Source organism: Plectropomus leopardus, chromosome 19 (assembly GCF_026936395.1).
Source record: "Plectropomus leopardus strain MGB_pleo_1.0 chromosome 19, ASM2693639v1, whole genome shotgun sequence".
In the NCBI taxonomy this organism is placed as follows: domain Eukaryota; kingdom Metazoa; phylum Chordata; class Actinopteri; order Perciformes; family Serranidae; genus Plectropomus; species Plectropomus leopardus.
In genome coordinates this window covers 14918937-14938020 of record NC_142194.1, presented here as the reverse complement: position 1 = coordinate 14938020, position 19084 = coordinate 14918937, and the positions used below count along the sequence as shown (strand labels likewise).

At 39.2% G+C, this 19084-nt stretch overlaps 1 protein-coding gene across 2 annotated transcripts in view; it reads right to left on the bottom strand.

The window, feature by feature from the left end:
- Positions 1-19084, bottom strand: part of plce1 (phospholipase C, epsilon 1) — a 107355-nt gene that overhangs the window by 81957 nt on the left and 6314 nt on the right. For both annotated transcript variants that reach the window (XM_088069773.1, XM_042507637.2), the window contains exons 2-6: positions 15420-15516; positions 9980-10363; positions 7939-8599; positions 7325-7735; positions 6955-7164 (exon numbers count right to left, since the gene is read on the bottom strand). In XM_088069773.1, the coding sequence (XP_087925899.1) occupies positions 6955-7164; positions 7325-7735; positions 7939-8571 (1254 nt within the window). In that variant the 5' untranslated portion in view covers positions 8572-8599; positions 9980-10363; positions 15420-15516. The remainder of the gene's footprint in view (positions 1-6954; positions 7165-7324; positions 7736-7938; positions 8600-9979; positions 10364-15419; positions 15517-19084) is intronic.

Below are 19084 nucleotides of genomic sequence, written 5' to 3'. Positions count from 1 at the left end.
TCTCCTAGACCCGATTCAATTTACAGCAAATTCAAAGCCTCAGGAGCAGCGTACCCGAAAGGCTTTTGACCCAATTTAAGACGGGCATTGTGGACTGATAGCAAGGGTCAGTCTTGCAAAGATGTAACAAAGTGGAGACAATAGCTTTCAGCATTTTCAGATAGGTAAATTCACACAGATATAAAGGAAGCAAGTTGAGAATTGCCTTTTAAATAATGACATTACAGTGATTAACTCTATGAATGGACAATGCAAGCCAGCCAACCCTAGCATACAACCTCTATGCAAAGGAGGCAAGGAAGGCATTAAGAAGTTGCATTTATATATAACAGTAGGTCCTTCATTCACTAATATAAGAAACAATTGTGCAAAATTCTTCTAGGAATTTCCAAATAAAAAGCAAATTATAATATACAGAGCATGTGGTCAGAAAAACATAGAAAAATAAGTTACATAGTAACAAAGTTTAAAAAGTGGCATAAATTGAAAGTATTTCTGACTGGTGCACCTCCAAAGTCCAAATAGGCAGGAAACTCTTCCAGTGGAATCAACTGTGCAAATTATGAAAAACATTTCCAAGACACAAGCCTGTGTGCATCAAAACCTAAAAAGAGAAGTCAAAGACAAATCCCAAGGCACATTTCAGCAAGAGACGTTTTTGACTGACTTTCCCAGCAAAGATATTCCTGGCTTTAAACTGGCTACATTTTTATTCTAGCTTTAGGTCCAGTTATAAGAAGACACACTGAGAACACCGGAAAACACAGAGCGTCCCTACAAGAAGAATGTGTTTCTGTCCCCAAAGACAGCTTGCATCCTCAGCAATGGGAAGACAACATATTTACAAGCATCTATCTCTAAGCTCCACTGCCAATCAGCCCAAACTCCTACGGTAAACACCGTTAAAGTGTGTATGTTCATGTTTGTGCCTCTGTGTGTGTGCATGGTCACTTACCACTTAGCCTGACACCACTTTGAGTTAAATGAAAAGACTCTGCAGGGTTCTAATTGCTAGACTCCACTACAGCAAACAATAAAATGCTTCTAGTTTAAGAGACTGTTTGATCCCTACGCCAGGTGTGTGTGTGTGTGTGTGTGTGTGTGTGTGCGCGTGTGTGTGTGTGTGTGAGCGTTTCACCGTTAAACCTGCAAAGAGTAATGAAACACTTCCTTACAGTTAAAAAAAAAAAGATAACACAATGCACAGATGGAATGCAGGGTTTCATTTATTTGTGGCAGCCCACCACCTAAAACATCTGCCACCACGTATTGATTTTATATCTTTAGAGCTGGACTGTTGAGTAGGAGCGCTATTGTAATATATATATATGCCGTTTGGTTATTAATTGCACCTCTAGGGACACAGCGCGTTCTCTGGGCACAGATGGAGCAAGATAACACAAGGAAATGTGAAAGTAAACAGGCTGCTTTGCTTGCTTTGACTCGCCTCTCTGCTGCTCACATCCATCAATCTGATCATCTCTGACCACATCTACAGATCAGTTATTCACCTGCTGCTGAAAGAAAAAAGAGCTCATGATGAGTTTCACCTGCGTGGCATTCATGGACCCACAAAAGCATCCGAAATTTAGAGATGGGACACAGATTGATAGATTCTAATTCCGTGGGAAAGGTTTCTACAGCTTGAGGCAAGTTAGATTTATGACTTTTTATACTTTTTAATGCCGCTCTGAATGACATTTAAGACCAATTTTAGCAACAGCAACAGCAACCGAAATTGATGTCAATTACTTAGGGCATGTGATAATTTTTCTCAAAGATTTATTGGAACATAAAACAAAAAACTTCTTGGAAATGCTAATATGTAAGGAATTTGGAAAATTTAGATAAATTTGGATATTCTAAAAAAAAAAAGAAAAGAAAAAATAAGTCAAAAGATTTTATTTTGAAATTTTACAATTCAACATAAAATTCATATTCATATCCATTTTATTCATTCATAAAATCCTATCTGCCATGCCTGAGCATTTTCTAAGACTTTTGAAAGATTTATTTAGAACTATTATTATTGTTTATTTAGAATGTTTAATACTTATTAAGGCCTTGTTTTTTAGAATAAGGATCCACAGGAACCCTGTATGGGAAACACTGCCAAGTATAAAAGGGAAAAATGACAATTTATCTTTTTTCTTGTGCTAAACGCTTTTGAGTTTGTTATAATCCCTATCATGGTCATCTTTTATTATGAATATATATAAAAGCCTATAGAAAACATAACACAACATGTGTCTCTGTCTTGGTCCAAACCTTCTTTTTGTTTCCATTCTCTCACTCTCTCTTATTCTCTGTCCTCAGTCCATGCTTGACCCCCCCACCCCCCCATCTTGTTTCTCACTTTCCTTCCATGGCAGATTTTCTTCTTTTTCCACTGTTAAAATCTAATTTTCTGCCATTTTCTCTACTAGTGTGTTACCCTTCCCTCCCTCATCTCTCCCTCCCTCTCTCTGCCACTGCTGCCCTGCTCCGATCCCTCCTTCATATAATCCTGTGTTCTTTGGCTCGCTTCATTAGTTTGAGCAATAAACACACGGGGCCACAGGATACCTCCAGAAAACTCCTCAGCATGATTACTGCGGAGTCAGGCTTACATGCCACATATAGGGGGCCTGCGTACCATAAAGTGCGGTTGGAAATGGTGCTTTGTTTTTCGCAATTTTGCAATAGTTTGTGCACTGAATACCGCATATATATGTTCACAATTAAAACCTACAATCTAAATCAGTGTGACAAGATGACCTTCTTTTTTCAATATGAATAAATAATATGGTTAAGTTTTTAGGTTAAATGTTGTATACTGTCCGATCTTCCATTGGAACGTCTATATCTGTGGTGTGCCATCTCATAAAACAGCAGCATACAGTTTTTTTTGCATCTTTTTGTTTATGACTGCATGACTCCCATTTGTTTGTAATGGGATGCATTCTTACTTTTTCTACCTTTTTATGATCTTGATGACAGCCCTGCTACAACTCCACTTATTCACTGCTGCTCCGTGTTCTCACAGTTTCTCTAGTGACCCCTTGCAGGAGTAGCTCAGATGGTGTTTTGACAAGGGAAGTGCTGGCAGCTCCCCCATTTTCAATGGGCTCATTATTAAAGCAGCTCTGCCTCGACTTAACTCAACCCGTATTTCTACAACCACAAAGGACTCATAAAATCACTTTGGCAAACTCAGAAACCACACTGCAGTGTGCACACGAGTACCAGTGTGTGTTTGTATGGCGTGAGTGTACAAGCCCCCCTCCACACGTCAGAAACTTTAGACAGCGCTTGGCTCTGTTGTGGCTATGCATGAACCCTTGAAAGACAAAAGTACATATCCATGCTTTTATGCACGCATGTATGCATTACAACTGGGCACATGTCAGAATCCAATCATAAAAAGGTAGCACATAATAAATGCACAGTCACATGCACAGTGAAGTGCCCACGTAGCAACTGTCTCCAAGAAATTATGTTTGTCTATTACTACATTGCTTTCATAATTCATTGCGGTAACAACATAATCACTGCCTGGATTATGTTGAGAAACAACGTCTCATAAACACTACATGTACAGAGCTATACTCACAGAGAGGTGGTCAGAGTGGATGGCAGACATACATAATGCAGGACTGTGACACCAGAATCCTGGATTTGCGTTCTCACTCATGTCTATGATTATGTTAAGGCAACATGAGCACTTTGGTTCAGGGTTGAGGACAGATTATGATTTAAGTTAAACGCCGATAAAAAAAATTCAAAAAACAAAAAAGGTAATCATAAAAAAAATGCCGAAGTCACTACATGTGGACAGTGAATTGCCTAATCTGGGTGAAAACAAATTATCTGCATTGGTGGTGAACATTTTGCTGCTACATTTAGTAGGGCTGTTGCAATAACTGCAATATTTGACAACCCCTGGGGACAGCAAGCGACCGCCCATAACCCTCTGTTAATGTTTTTTTTTTTGTTTGTTTTTTTTGATGGGAGGGTCGCATATTCACACTATGCTACGAATGCAAGCAGCATGACAAGGTGCTGTGTGTGCTGCACCTTTTTTTTGTTCTGGTTGCAGAGCTTAAAAACATTCAACTTAAGGGAAATGCAGCAACCGCGTGTCACTGTCACTTTTTACCTGCCTGCTGGACAAACACCACAAAGACCAACCGTCCCATCCGTGATAAACAGTGGAGGAGAAATAAATAGTGAACCCACACAGACCAGTGGGTCCATCCTCTCCTTACATGTTTAGGCCTTCTCTTTATCCATTTCTACTTGCGCAGATATTCTGTATCATAGCAGCTAGATGCAAAACACTGTGCCCATTATAGTGCCTCATTGGCCTAGTGTTCTGTATTTTCTATTAGATTTGTTTTAAAACTCTGCTGTCTTTTTCACTCAAAAAGCATTATTTGTTAGAAAAGCCTAAAAATAACACTTATTTACAAAGCACTAATATCAGGAATTTGCAAAAACAGCAAGAAAATGGGGGTAATGCAGCACATTGCACTATTTAGCCATCCTTATCAACTTAGGGGAAATACCGTTACCAGGACAGCCCCAATGTTCAGTATCACCATTTTTGCAACTTGCCAGGTATATTAATTCACAGCATTTCCTCATGATGTTAATTGAAATTTTGTTTTTGTCTTAAACTTACTGTTTCAAATAAGTTGTATGTAAACATAATTTCTAGCAGACAGGGCTGCACGTAGACACCTCCTGCTATCTAATATCTAACTAGCTATTTACAAATGTACAGTATATATTGCAATGGAATTTAAAGTACCTCCAGACAGCAACAGCCCCACACAGCAAAGAAGTCAAACAGAAATGTGCTACTTTGCATTCCAATATAATAAACTTGGTCTTGAGCTATTCCATGGTTGCATGTGTCTTCAGGGCACTGGGTTTTAGTCTCCATGTGTTTTGAGTTGTTACAGGAAGAGGAGGGAGAAGATAACAAAAAACAACAGGAAAGCATCCTGTGTGATGCTGCTGATAAATTCTTCTCAGATTCTCATAATGTTTGCACATCTCTGGCTTAAAAGAATTGTGACAGACAAAACACCTTCAAATGAAAGGCAGCAACAAGCTGTATATTCCCTGAGTTGTGTCTGCCAAGGTTGCTCAAGCTGAACAGCTCCTGTGAGAGGTTGTCGTGTTTTTAAAAACACTCTCTCTAGCTTGGAAACTTGATAATAACACAGCAACATCCTGGTCTCCTCTCTGTCTGTCCCGTGCTCTCTTTTCCTCCATCTCTCTGACTTTCTCACTCTGTCTTGCTCATTTACCTTCTCTCCAATTTCCATGGCTATAACTTTAATGCAGATGCCCACTCTGCTCAGTCCATTTTCACACACACACACGCAACCACACACGCACACACACACAGAAGGCTCAGTCATTCAGTCTGTCAGTAATATGGGGAGCAGAACTAACAGAAAATAAATCATTTTTCCGCAGCAGGGGCCTACCCCGAACAAAGAGCCTGTGTGTATGTGTTTTTTGGGATGTGTGTGTGAGTGTGTGTTGGTCTATTAACATATTCCTTGAACAAATTATTCATCTCTCATGCATAACAGGCGTAACATTTCAACCCAAACAGAGAATAGCAAAAGCCAAGAACAATTTTCTTCCAGTGAAGCAAAAATCAATCAAGTCATAAATACGCTTGTGCCACTGCAGCTTTTGAGAAATGTACTTTTTCTTGCTGCTTAAAAAAAACGAAGAGGTTTTTAAAAGCAAACCACATATTAAATCCAATGCCTTATCAACTGTGGAAAATCCGCATAATTTTAAAGCACATGAAGAATAAGCACATTATAGCTTGAGGCGAAACATCAGTGATGTAAGGCCACAAACACCATAAAGACTGAATACCTCCCACAGCAACATGTTTCCTAAACTCTTAAAAATGCAACTTTAATAACCCTTGGCTTAGGATTATTATGGAAAACGTGTTTAATTGTACTGATTTAAACCGTGGAGTTACTTGAAATCTTTTCACACTGGTACAGTTCTTTCTTAACAAGAGCATGTCAACAGCAGTCTGGTATGAAAATAAACTAAAGACCTGAGAAGTTCACACCACAGCTGTCCTGAATCTACATTTTTAACAACTTTTACAGCATATTTCAGTCCTTGAGGCATGAAATGTTTCTATTGTGTGTTTGTATTGGAAACTTAGGCTACTTTCACATTACAGGTCTTAATGCTCAATTTAGATTTATCCCTAAAATGTTCATATGCATGTCTAAAGTGACCCATATCTGACATCAGTGTGAACTGATCGCTGCTCTGAAACACCTCACATGAAACCGATAACTTTGCACGTATGAATGTTGGAACAACAAAAAACATTTGCACAAGAGGCATTAGGGGGAAAATTAATGACACAGCAGTGCAAGCATCCATCTCCCAAATGAATTGCAGCAGAGGTGGAGGACAATTCGTAATATGTTTCAGAAGGGTCCGCCCACTGTTCCAAGGGGCTGTTTTTTAGATGGCATTCTCCCAAAGTGAAGTACAGGGCTAATTAGTATGCAGAACATACATGATCAGACATTTGTTTGTTTTTGGGTTACTTGTCTGATGTGAAATGGGACATATGTGAATCATTGAGGCTGTGGGGATGTTTGTGTCAAATTTGAAAAAAATCCCTTGGGGTGCTCTTAAGATATTGCATTCACATGAATGAAATAGATGAGCTCACAGTGTCCTTGACCTTTGAACTATGATCACTAAAATCTATTCAGTTCATTATTGAGTCCAAGTGGATAATTGCAATAAATTTGAGGAAATTCCTTCAAAGTGTTTTTGAGATATCGCATTTGCCAGAACTGGACGGACGGATAAACCAGAATCATAATGCCTGGATGGATCTGGGCCACATTTGCTTGTAATGTGAACTTAGCCTTAGTCTGTGTTTGTGCCTGTGTATTCTCTTACCTGCTGTAGCTTAACTCCAACAAAACGTAGTATCTCCCTGCAGACTCTGAATTCTTCTCCCATACCACGCATTAGCATTGGCCACATATTCTTCTTGCTGGGTTTCCATATCCTGTGATTAACAACCACCTCCCAGACTTCCTCTGAGATGCGTCCTGATGGCAGCGTCTTCACGATCGCTCTGGTCCCAGTACACACTGACTTGGTCATCTTATGTAAAGAGAGAAAGTATTTCAGCAACAAATTAGCATAAAAAAATAACAAATATGTTCAAGTTATTAACTGAACTCATTTTTCCAAGATACCAATTTTTAGAAACACCAAAAACTGTTCACAAGATCAATAGAAAAAGAATGTTGCAAGTAAATACCTTTTGATTATTCTTGTAGAAACGCCTCACCAGGACAGTGGAACGCTCTTTACGGTTCCTAATAAACTCTGCGTTATCCAAAAGACCCTCTCCATCCCCATCATCACTGCTAATGCCCCCGCTGCAGCTCTTAGTCACTCCTGAGGACGACATATCATCCTGCCTAAGGTTTGTCCTCATAGTTTCTAGAGATGCCCGTCTTAGAAACAGTTTCTCTAGGGAGCATTTGTTAACCCTAGGCCTTCTGTTGAGCCTTTCTAAACTCAAGTAGCCATCTTTGAGATGGTGCTGGCGAATGTGACCATTCTGGTGATGTTGGCTGTGTTTGAGAAGGGGGGAACTTGAGGGAGATGACACGGCAGAGCTTGGTTCACTGGATGGACTGCAGCGAGATGAGAGGCAGGGTGATGTCTAGAAAGAGAAAACATGGCAAATTAAAATACTCTTAATGATGTTTCTTAATTAGCAGTTCTTCAAATGGTCCATCTAATGGGGTTATTTACAGTTTAAACATTTGTTTTTGTCCTCTTGTACTAAAAAAACAAGCATTTTAGAGCACAAAAACAGTTTTGGTGTAGCAGCTAAATATATACAGACACTATCTCCTGTATTACCTTGTGAAAAGCCAGCACAGACACGGGCAGGCTGCTGCGGCGGATGTGTCGCTGGTTGGGCTGAGAGGGGTTGGGGCTGGGCCATAGTCGAGGACTGTGAACAGGGCTGGAGCTGGGGCTCGGACTGGATCCTGGGCTGTGGCAACAATAGATGTTTGGACTTGTGTAAAGGCTAGCCAGGGTGCAGGAGCAGCGGTTGCTGCCAGTTCTGTTTCTGCCTGCATCCACACCCTCTCCAGGGGTATCCAGCTGGCTCGGAGATCCCTCTGTACTTTTCCCAGGTATCGGCATAACTTTGTTAGTTATTGCTTCAATTCTCTTGCCAGCCGACAGCTCTGGATAAAGTTTCTTTGCAGCATTTGAGAGTTTTAAGGTGTAATCCAAACAGTCGTATCCCTCGTCCAAAATTGACACTTTCCCGCTGTCACACGGCAACTTCCTATAAAAGAGGAGGGAAGGGCTGCTCTGTTGTTTTGATTGCCACAATTGGTCCAAGTGTTGCTCTACTTCCTGGCTGTCATTTGAGTGTCTAGCTTCTCTGCCGGGTGTGCTCCCACTGGATGGAGATGAAGCATGCTTAGCCAGGACCTGTGTCTGATTTTCTTCAGTTGACATCTTGTCTCCCTGGAACATCCCGCTTTATCCTTTGTTTTGCTGCAGCCTTGAAAATAAGTGACACTTTGCTGTTGGTGACAGTACAGCGGAAGAAATGTAACTTTACAACATTTAGAAGACTTTGGCTTAAAGCTTTAGTTGGGATCTTTCATAAAAAAATTTTTTTGCAATAAACCCAGGCGACACAAGGTTGTCTTACTGACTTCTTATCTGTCTCTATGTCAAAGAACATCAATGTGTCCCAGTTATTAACTTTTATGAAAATAACCCTTTTCCACATTTGCTGAAACTGTCATTATGTTCTGAAAGAAGTACACGAGACAAATTAAATGTGAAAAATCATGTCTCTTCTCCTCTTCCAACGGTGTCAAATGGCTTTTGCCAGAATCTACTACGGCTCCCTGAAAACAACCAATCAGATCCAAGGAGTATCTTACCAGCTGTTAATCATGTCAGTCACTGCTTGTGAACTGTCAAACTCCAGCACTGATCAAATATAAACAAAAACATCTTGACTCAGATGTTTTCACAAACACATTGTAGTGTACTGTTTAGCTGTAAAATGAGAAAGTTTGCTTTGGCCAGTAAGCAATGCTGGGTTTTCCCTTGACTGCTTTCAACATGGCAGCCAGGTCACAAAGTACAGTGTATAATTTTACAGCTAAACAGTACACTGAAATATGTTTTTGAAAACACTTGAGGTGAGCCAATGCAGTAACATAATCTTGATTCATGACTTGTTTGACCGCAGCAGTGATTAACATGATTAAATCTCTAAGACTCGCCTGCTCTGATTGGTTGTTTTCAGTGAGTCACAGTAAATTCTAGTAAATACCATTAAGTGAAGCAGGAAGAGAGGCAGGACGTGATTTTTTTTTTCTCCTTACTGTCTGGACTTCATTAAGAACATAGTGAGAGTTTCAGCAACAAAAAGTTATTTTCATAAAAGTTACCAACTATAGCTTTAAACCCTTTATCTATTTATCTAAAATTGGTTTGCATTAGACTGCATCTATGATGCAAGCATCAGTCAAACACATTTCCCTCAGACTTCCATAATCCCTAACATTTGAGAAGCAACGTCTTCCATCTCAATTAGTGGCTCCATAAAGCAGCAAGAGGAAATGAAATTTGCAGAGGAAATGAAATTTGCAGACTTCATAACCCATATACTGTGTAAGGTTACAGCACTGTCATGTTCATAACTCAGATGGTCTGGATGACTAATGACAGGGAGTCCCTGAATGTAGCGTTGGCTCAGACATTTAAAAATATCCACACAGTATCAGCTAGAGGGGATCAAAGCACATTTGTCTGTTGCAGCTTCACATTGTGTTGATTGATTGACTGAATAAGTGGGTGAATGACTTATATCATACCATCATTATCAAACCCTCTGTATTGTAAGTCAGTTCAAAATACTTACTTAGATGACTAGAGAGATCCACTTCAGGTCATGCTACACAACAGTCCAAAGCTTCTCATTCGGTTTCAGGGCACCATCATGGTCCTGGTCTGTGCTGGGGCAAATAATGACTTCAGCTTCCAGTGGCCTCTTGAGTGACTAAGACAACATGTCCATACAGAGTGTGCTCTGTGTGAGTTTTCTGTGTGTGTTGTAGAAACAGAAGCTTGTGCAGCTGCACAAACCGGCAGATAGAGAACCCACGGAGGTGACCCTGGAGGACTGAGGAATTTCCTTGATAGTGTGGTCCACAGTCGCAGCTCACAGGGCCATGTGTGTGCCTGTGTGTGCTAGCCCTGATTGGTCCTGACATGTATCTATGGCATAGTTATCCACTTGCAGACCCTGAGAAAAAGAAAGAGAAACAGCGAGAGAACGCACCAATCATCATTCTGTGCTTTTCACAAGGGATTTCCATTGTTTCAGGTGAGAGAACTTTAAAGTTCAAGACTAAGTTAATACAAATACATAATGCGCAAAAGGTTAAAACTCAAAGACTCATAAGAAACACATTTTTGTAACTTTAAAAGACTTTTTCCTATTTCCTTCAGTGCTCTCTTCATTCATCACATCAGCTTTCTTATCTATAACTATTCAGCTGAATCACCAGACAGAGTGTGAGCCATTGTGACCAACGCAACTGAAACAACAAATAATGAATTTCAGCGGGGAGGGAAAAATGAGGGAAGGAACAACACTCATTTTATACTCATACAAAACTTTCTGGCGCAATAGGAATAAAACTATAAACAGCACATTTATCCCAATTTCCTGAGATGATGTATGAGGTGTAGCATATGTTATTATGTGTTTGGTATAGTTAAATAATTGAGTATGTTTGGACTATTACCAGAATTGAATTTCTCAGAAATGTTGCGTCTCGGCGAAATAGTCAGGATTAACACCATGAGAAAACCTCAAGAGGTAAGGTAGTCTTTCTAGTATCTATCAATAAAAGTATAAAATGCCCCCCAAATATACTTGGAAAGAAAGAAAAACTTACATCATAATGAGGAAAACTAAAACAAAAATACGGGTGGGAACTATTTTTTGTTGGATTCCAGAAAGTGCGTGCAATAATGATCCACTTGACATGAAGAAGTCTCAGTTGACTAAGGTGTCTCGGACTGATGATTTGAATGTCTGACTTTCAGGGGGCAGCCCTACAATATCTTGACTTTTGATTTACGCCCCTAATAACAACATTCTTTGAGTCTGAAATGCTAGTTAATACATACAAACTTCATACAATCAAACATTGATGCATCCCTAAACATTCTCCTCCTCAACTACAAACACTTATTAGCATTATTGAGGTATTCGCCTACAATTATCACTGTCAGCTTTTTTTTAATTTGATATTGTCCAGCAGTCTTGAAATACTTTTGTCTTTGATGAAAGCACTTTTCATCACAAAGAAGCAAATTATGCAAACTTGTTAGAATGCCAGTTGGATAAGAGAAAAGGAAACAACGCCTATGAAACTGATCAGACCGCTTTCAGGAGCTGGCTTTCACACAGCTCTACAGTAAACTGGAAATAATGTCTCTTATCCAATATCTCAGAAAAAAATGATTTCATTTCAATTAATCTGTCTGAATCGATCCAGCACACTGGTAGGTGAATAAATCAGAACTAGTTATGCACCCTGCTTGCATGACATCCATAACAGTCACACTCAACCGCAACATGTACGCATACTAATTGTGTGGTTCTGGTACCGTCAGTGGTGGCCAGTGATGTATAAATCCAAAAATCTAGTGCCTGAAACCTCATAATTAGGGCGACCACAGCCCTTATTCCATGCCAAAGTGCGTGGGCCAAAGCAGGAATGTGGCACCAACCAGAGAGGGAGGACCAGCAACACTTTAAGTGCATGTGTGTGTAATACAAAACAGGGAGGAAAGAGCACAACTAACTGATACAGGTAAATCAAGCAGTCAAGGCATTCGCGTGACCATCACCCCCCCCACACACACACACACATATTCCTGAACACACGTGTACACACACATATATCAAGGTGTCTGTGTTGGATGTCTGCAGCCTCTTTTCAAGGCTCTGTGCTACATTCACACAGACAAAACTTTGGCCAAAGGGATGAAACAGACAAGTGCTCCATTCATGAGCTCGCAGTGACAGCTAACCTTCACATGGTTTCATCTACTTTGCATCTTAGCTGCAGCCTTTTAAGAACACTGATTTGATAGCTCAAAAAACAGCTTCTGACAGTTGGAGATTGCACTGCTTGGTTTATGCTTATTTTGTTTGGTGCTAGAACATTGTAATTCCACACATCAGGGCCCAACAATAAGGACCGCCTGATTATTTTCTCAAAAACTTTAACATCAAACCTTTTAATACTCATATTTTAATTTGTACCTGGTTTAAGTTTCCCATAAAAATCATAACATGACAATCAACTTTAGTCTTTGTTTTTATTTGACAACCGCTACTAAATAAAACAATTTGTATCGAGGCAAGTAAATATTGGCTTTCTGACCACAGAATGCATGTAAAGATGGACAAAATGACAGCTCCCCAAAAGTAGAGCTAAACATCTTGATTGCTCCCTAGTAGCTGGCTTTGTGAACCAACTGGTGTGCTGGCATTCAGTGGCGCTGCTCATGAATGGTCAAACGGGTGTTTGGGAGATAACTCCATCACCGGGATTGCTACTGCGCAGACTCTGGCTCCAAATGAAGTCGCCAGAGCAAGATGGCAACAGCCATATCTGGTATATTCTGGCCTCACTTCTGTCCAGTAGGGGTAAGCAGTCACACTTCTTTGTATACAGTCTACGTCTCTGACCCACGTACTTGACTGCGCAAGTTAGAAGAATATATATTAATGTGGCACCCTGCCTATCTACAACAGTATTTTAAATCATCTGAATGCAGCACTGCACCACAGGCGAGCTTTACAGACAAAACAAGGCCGCATTGATCGCTAGGCATCATTAGTGTTTTACTGGAGTTGCTGAGACAGTTTTAAAAGAGTGAGCCACTCCTGTAATAATAAAAAGGAGACATGCCAAGAGTTCCCCAGGATTTAATACACGTGTAGTCTAGGCAAGTGAAGGTGGTTACATATTTCTGCCTTCCCGTGAAATGGTATAAAATCTGTATTCTTACTAGAGACCATCTTGCGATGGGAACAAATGTGGGCGAGGTGCGTAAAGTGGGGGGCAAAGGCTCCTTCCTTACTGCCTCTGCCCTACTTCTGGCACCCTTGCTCAGACCACAACCATTATCGAACTCGGCCTTCACTGCAATCTCACCTACTCACCAGTAAAACTTGCATAGTTGTGGTGCTATCAAATCTGTCTACATACAGATAGACAGACAGCCATAAATTGACCTGTCAGTAGTAGTATTGTAGTAGTATTCAAAACCACTTCTGTGGTAGTTCCTGCTACAATAAGAGTCACCAGGACTACATTTCACGAGGATGACACGCACACACACTCATAAGGTAAAAACAATACCAGCAGTCACAGCCGTGTCACAGTTATACATCAAAAAAAATGTGTGCACCAACACTGTAAAAAATGCTGATGGAAGGTGTGCAAACAAGATTTATATCCTTTCATAAAAAAGAGGTGGGAAGTCAAGGTAGAAATATTTCAGATCATGAGATGTGTACAATATTTGACTTCAATCACTCCATGAATTATTTTATATTTAAATAAATAGAAAATATAATTGATTTTCCCTGTTCAGTATCAATACATTTTATGTAATTTAATGAAATATGATTGATATCAAAACACTGAAAACACACAAACATGCCGTACATTAGCCCATATTATTTAACTTACTACAAGTTCCAAGGTAAATAATGGATTTCAGTTGCACAATATACTCTGTGACCGAAACTGCAGCACATGAGCGCAACTTGCCTGGAGTTACACCACAGAATAAAAGGAGATATTTCAAGACTTTTGATTCACTGATATGCTAAAAAAAAGTTTTCTCACCTCAGACACAATATGATGAAGACTATCACTTTAATTTGTGGATATTTATACTGCAGCTAAACAAATCAAAATCAAGGCAGTTTTCAGAAATCAATACCTTTATCATCGAGTTATCAGCATTCACGTTTAATTTTTCTGAGCACTGAGAGCCATAACAGGAAGAATCGTGCCTGAATGTGTCACAGTTAACCAACAGGTCAAACCAGATATATTAAAAGTTGACAGAGTATATATAAACACACACACACTCTCTCTCTCTACTACCCATGTCATATCAAACTCTAACCTTTGGGCATCAAATTTTAAGTGCAATACAATAGCACAACAGTTGTCTGTGTACCTGTGTGTACATGTCTATATTCCTAATCGGCAAAAATCACACATCAAGTTTGGTATGTATGATAAGTTACGGGCAGCAGCCTGCCAATAAACTGGGGCGTAGTAACAGAAGACAGCGAGACGAGCAACTGTTGCACAGGCAAGTCATAGCCACTGCTACGACTAGGAGGAGCAATGAGAAACGAAAGTGCAGCAATGTGCAGACAAGACGTAATAAAAAACATGGAAAACAACATGTTCTATTGGGGAACCATCTGTGTTCATCATGTGCTGCTTCAGCTCATGTTGTGGCTGTACAGATGCTAGCTGTTGCCTTGACGCTGATGTCATTTGAGGACACACACACACATTACAGCATGAACCTGTCCGATCATATTTTAGAAGGGTGAGACTAGCGTACATTTTGGCTACTCCAGGCAAGAGGTTTGATACTGTAGTTTTAAATCCTGAAGCCATGTGCCTAGGGGCATGATAGACAGCTGTGCTTGCCATCAAGCTAATTTAAAAAACACTCTAAAATTAGCAGCAGGATAGCATTTCCACACTGTGGTTACATCAAAATAGAAACGTGGACTTAAAGTAAGGTTTGATTTAGATGCACTACAGCTGCTAATCAGTCTTTATCTTCATGACTGCATTTAGTTCTTATAATCTGACGAAATAGCCAATTAAATAGCAATAAGACTTTTCAGCAACACAACTATAGCAGACTAAACATATAAAAATACACAACAGAAAACTGCTAAAAAAAGAATGATGACACACTTCAAGGAAGCCTTTGTTATCAGCTGAACTGTGACCCTGACCAGGAAATAAAATGTCTCTCTCAGGCTAAATCTCAGCCTTGGGTCAAAAACACAGACAGACACACACCCACAAACACGGGAAACCAGGTCACACAGACTGACAAGTGCATTGACCAAGAAAACCCTAAATCACTTCTACTTCACTTATTGTATTATATACAATGTCATCCAGCACATGACACTCAGAATACCAAGCTTCTTTTCCTAGAAAATATATGACATTTTATAATTTAAAAGTAATATAATTAGGTCATTATAATTTGATGCTACTACTTACATTTTAATCGCCGACAAGCCTTTTAAACAGTCTTGTAAAGCTAATGCTCCTGGTTAATCAGGTGAATCAGGATTCCCGCTCACTGTGTTGTTGTCAACTGAGAGACACAGAGAAAGAGAGTGAAACAAAGTGAGAAGAGAGAGAGAGAGACAAACACTGACACGAGGGATAGGCCTACCACAGTCAGTCTGCAAGTTCAGCAGCCAATCAGAGTGTGTTTGAGGTTTGTTGATATAAACGTGTTTCACCTTGACAGTCATCTGACAGACAGTTACAGCACAGGATGTGTGTCAGTGAAGCAGACTGCGGCAGTGACACATTAGCATTTTATTTCATGAATGGATTATATATATATATATATATATACACATACATATACATATACACACACACACACACACACACACATATATGTTAGTATAACATTATACAATAGTTCAACATTTTAAGAGATGTGCTGATTGTATATGTAACACTACACTAAGTTCTGTACGGTAAATATGAAGATATAGGCAGCAGCTGGTTAGCTCAGCATAAAGACTAGAAACAGAGATAACTTTTTTTGGTCCACATTTAACAACCTCCTGATTCCAAATTTTCAAATTAATCAGAATCGTATGCCTCCGAGCTTAGCAATTATTTTTATTGATGCCGGCATGTTTTCCTGACCATGTTCTCTTGTGTATATGCCAAGCAGAAAACCTCCAGAACAGAAAAATGAAGCCAATGGACAAGTGCAAAAAATGCAGTTCTTTAAATGGCTGCTCAAGGCACGCTCTGAAAGCCATGCTATCCCCATAGAGTCTCATGCCAAAATGTGCAACTTCACAGCATTAAAAAACATGTTCACAGCCAGATGCAAAAAGCGGTTTTGGACTCTATAGCTAATTTACTCATTGTTGACAACTGTACAGGTGGTGATTTTTTTTAGATATCTCACCTGTTGTATTTTATATTAAAGTTATTATTATTATTAAAGTTAAAGTTATGCATAATTAAGGAAGGCTGCTTTGAGTAACATGTAACATGACTGTCTGCCGATAGTGACCTCGGCTTAGCAGTCAGATCCACCTCTCGCTCCTTCACAGTGCTTGCCTCTTGCCAAAATAGGGTCACAAGACGGCGATGGCCAAAATACTAAACTTAAGGTTTAAAATCAGGGGGGGGGTGAAATCACAGTAGCCATGTCCATTATTTTTACAGTCTATGGTCTGCACTACTGGAAACATGCAGCAAGAAGGATTCATTGCAAACATAAAGAAAAGAAAAGAAAAGAGTGTCTTCATGTCACAAAGGATGATGACAGCAGTTCTTTTGTAATGTCTGAAAAATGACTATTTCCATAAAGGCGGAAACACCAGCAATATGCTGAAACATCTTTCTACACAACAAAGGCTTAAATTCCAGGAATGCCATGTATTTGACAGGCTATGCACAAGTGCTACTGCTCCCTCCCAAGATGCACATCCTTTACCTACGGTAAATATCCTGTAGCATAATAATATTAATGGCACACAGGCAGGCTTAGCAGGTTTTCTTTGACAAAGAAAACGGTTAAACAGTGGAGTTTTTGCACACCTGAGTCACATGCAGACTTTTTTCTATTCAGTTGTTATAGAGAGATAATAGGAAAGTAACACTGAAGTTGAAAACCTGCGTTAGCCTACTTTTTTCCACATTGAAAATTGATTGGGAATCAATTGGGTATATTCGACAAAGAATCAGACCTATAATCAGATTCAATAATGGCATTGGTATCTATAATAATTTATAAATTCCAATCCATGTGTTTATGTAATTTGTAAAGAATGAAAGGAGTATAAAAATTGCAAGTTGTTGTTCATAGAAGGGGTTATTAAAGTCTTATTGTGCTTATCAGGTTGCCAGGTAACCATTGGAGACTTAAAGGATACCTACACACACTTTCAAACATCATACATAATCCATAGTCTATGACAGCCTAAAAAAATGTGTAAACATGAACAGCTCTCTCCTAGATACAAAACCTGAGTGCTACCATCTACAGGGAACAGAAGCAGTTATCTCAAAGCTGCCGGTCTCCATTGACAAAAACAGTAATTTTACTTTGCAGAACATGGGAGTTGCTTTTTAGGTGGCAGCAGTATAAGGGTACATTTTCTATTTCACACCTGAGAACATTACAATAAAATAAATAAAGCTAATTTCAGCATGAAGAAAAAGAAAGAAAATAACACTCTGAGGGGCCACAAAATCAGGCTTCTATTCATCCTCTATGGAGCAGTTCAAACTTTACACTTGATGACATTACAAGTTAGCTCATGCTCACAAATACACAAATGTTGATTGAACATATTAGAATTTTTAATTCAGATAAACATTAAAATATGACTGTAATACATACTTAGGCAACAGTTTGAACATGGGCTTGTATACTTCTCTAAAAAGCTTGTATACTTCAATAAAACCCAAGGAAAACTGTGATCTCAGCTGTACACTGGAAAATCCCCATAAAATAAAGACAGACAGTTGTCTGTTCATCTTGCTTTAACAGAGAACTGTTGGGTACTACCAACATATTCCGTTCTGCAATAAAGTGTAACACATGGTGATGAAAGCAAAAGGGGATGATCTCAGCATCTCTGACAGCCCTGAAGAAACGGAATATAATCAGAATCAGATGGTTACCAACAAAAGTGTTCCGTATACTTCTTTGTATTTGTGGGTGTGTGTCAGATGTTCCCTCATTTATCTCAAAAGGGTTTTGAAAATGATCTACAGTATTATTTGTTTTAGAGCTTACACCATGCAATGCTAATGCCACCTTTACGTACAGGGCCTGTTACAGTATTGCACTGTGAAATGACATCACAGGTCTACATCAGTGAATTCTCAAGTTTTACAAGTGAGTTTTATCTAATGTGAAATGGAAATTTAATTATGGTCACATTATCAAAAATATGCAGCAAATAGTGTTTGTTGACGACACTGAGCACTTAAGTTAAACACACTTGGTAAAAAAGAGGACTGTTATGTGATGCCCATGTCACCATATTTCTACGAATAGAAGAAGGAAGTGATATGGACAAAATTAAAAATCTCGATATCAATACTGCGATGATATTGTAGGGTTGACAATCAGTGCTGTCATAAAATATTTTCACAAGATTTTTGATGTATAACTATGTGTCTGGTGAGATCAACAAATTACATCACTTTGTTGTATTGCAGCCTTTAAAATCAGTAAAAGACAACACAATATCCAAAATCTAAGACTATACTGAGTCTCATCCATAAGTTTTTATTGTAATGAAGAACTGCCAAGAACTATATGGAAACAGGAAACTCTTAGCTATAAGCAAATAAGCAAATGGTAGATCCAGGCTCAAGGTGGTTATGGCAAATCTGACACAGCTCTAAAGTAGGCAACACATTTTTAAAAGTTGAGACATTTAACCACTTATTGAAATTGTGGATTTAAACACTAATGGCACTTGTGTAATAATCTATTGTCTTGTGGGTAGTCAATCAAAAAGAGTAACAATTCCTTTAATGAGTTTGTATCTCAGGACCAGAACCTTTTTGCACCCTTGTCCTAAATCATTGTTTATCCCCCCAACAGGAGGCCTTCACGCTCACATAAAAGCCTTTTTCTAATGTTCACTCATGAGGGATTATTTCACAAC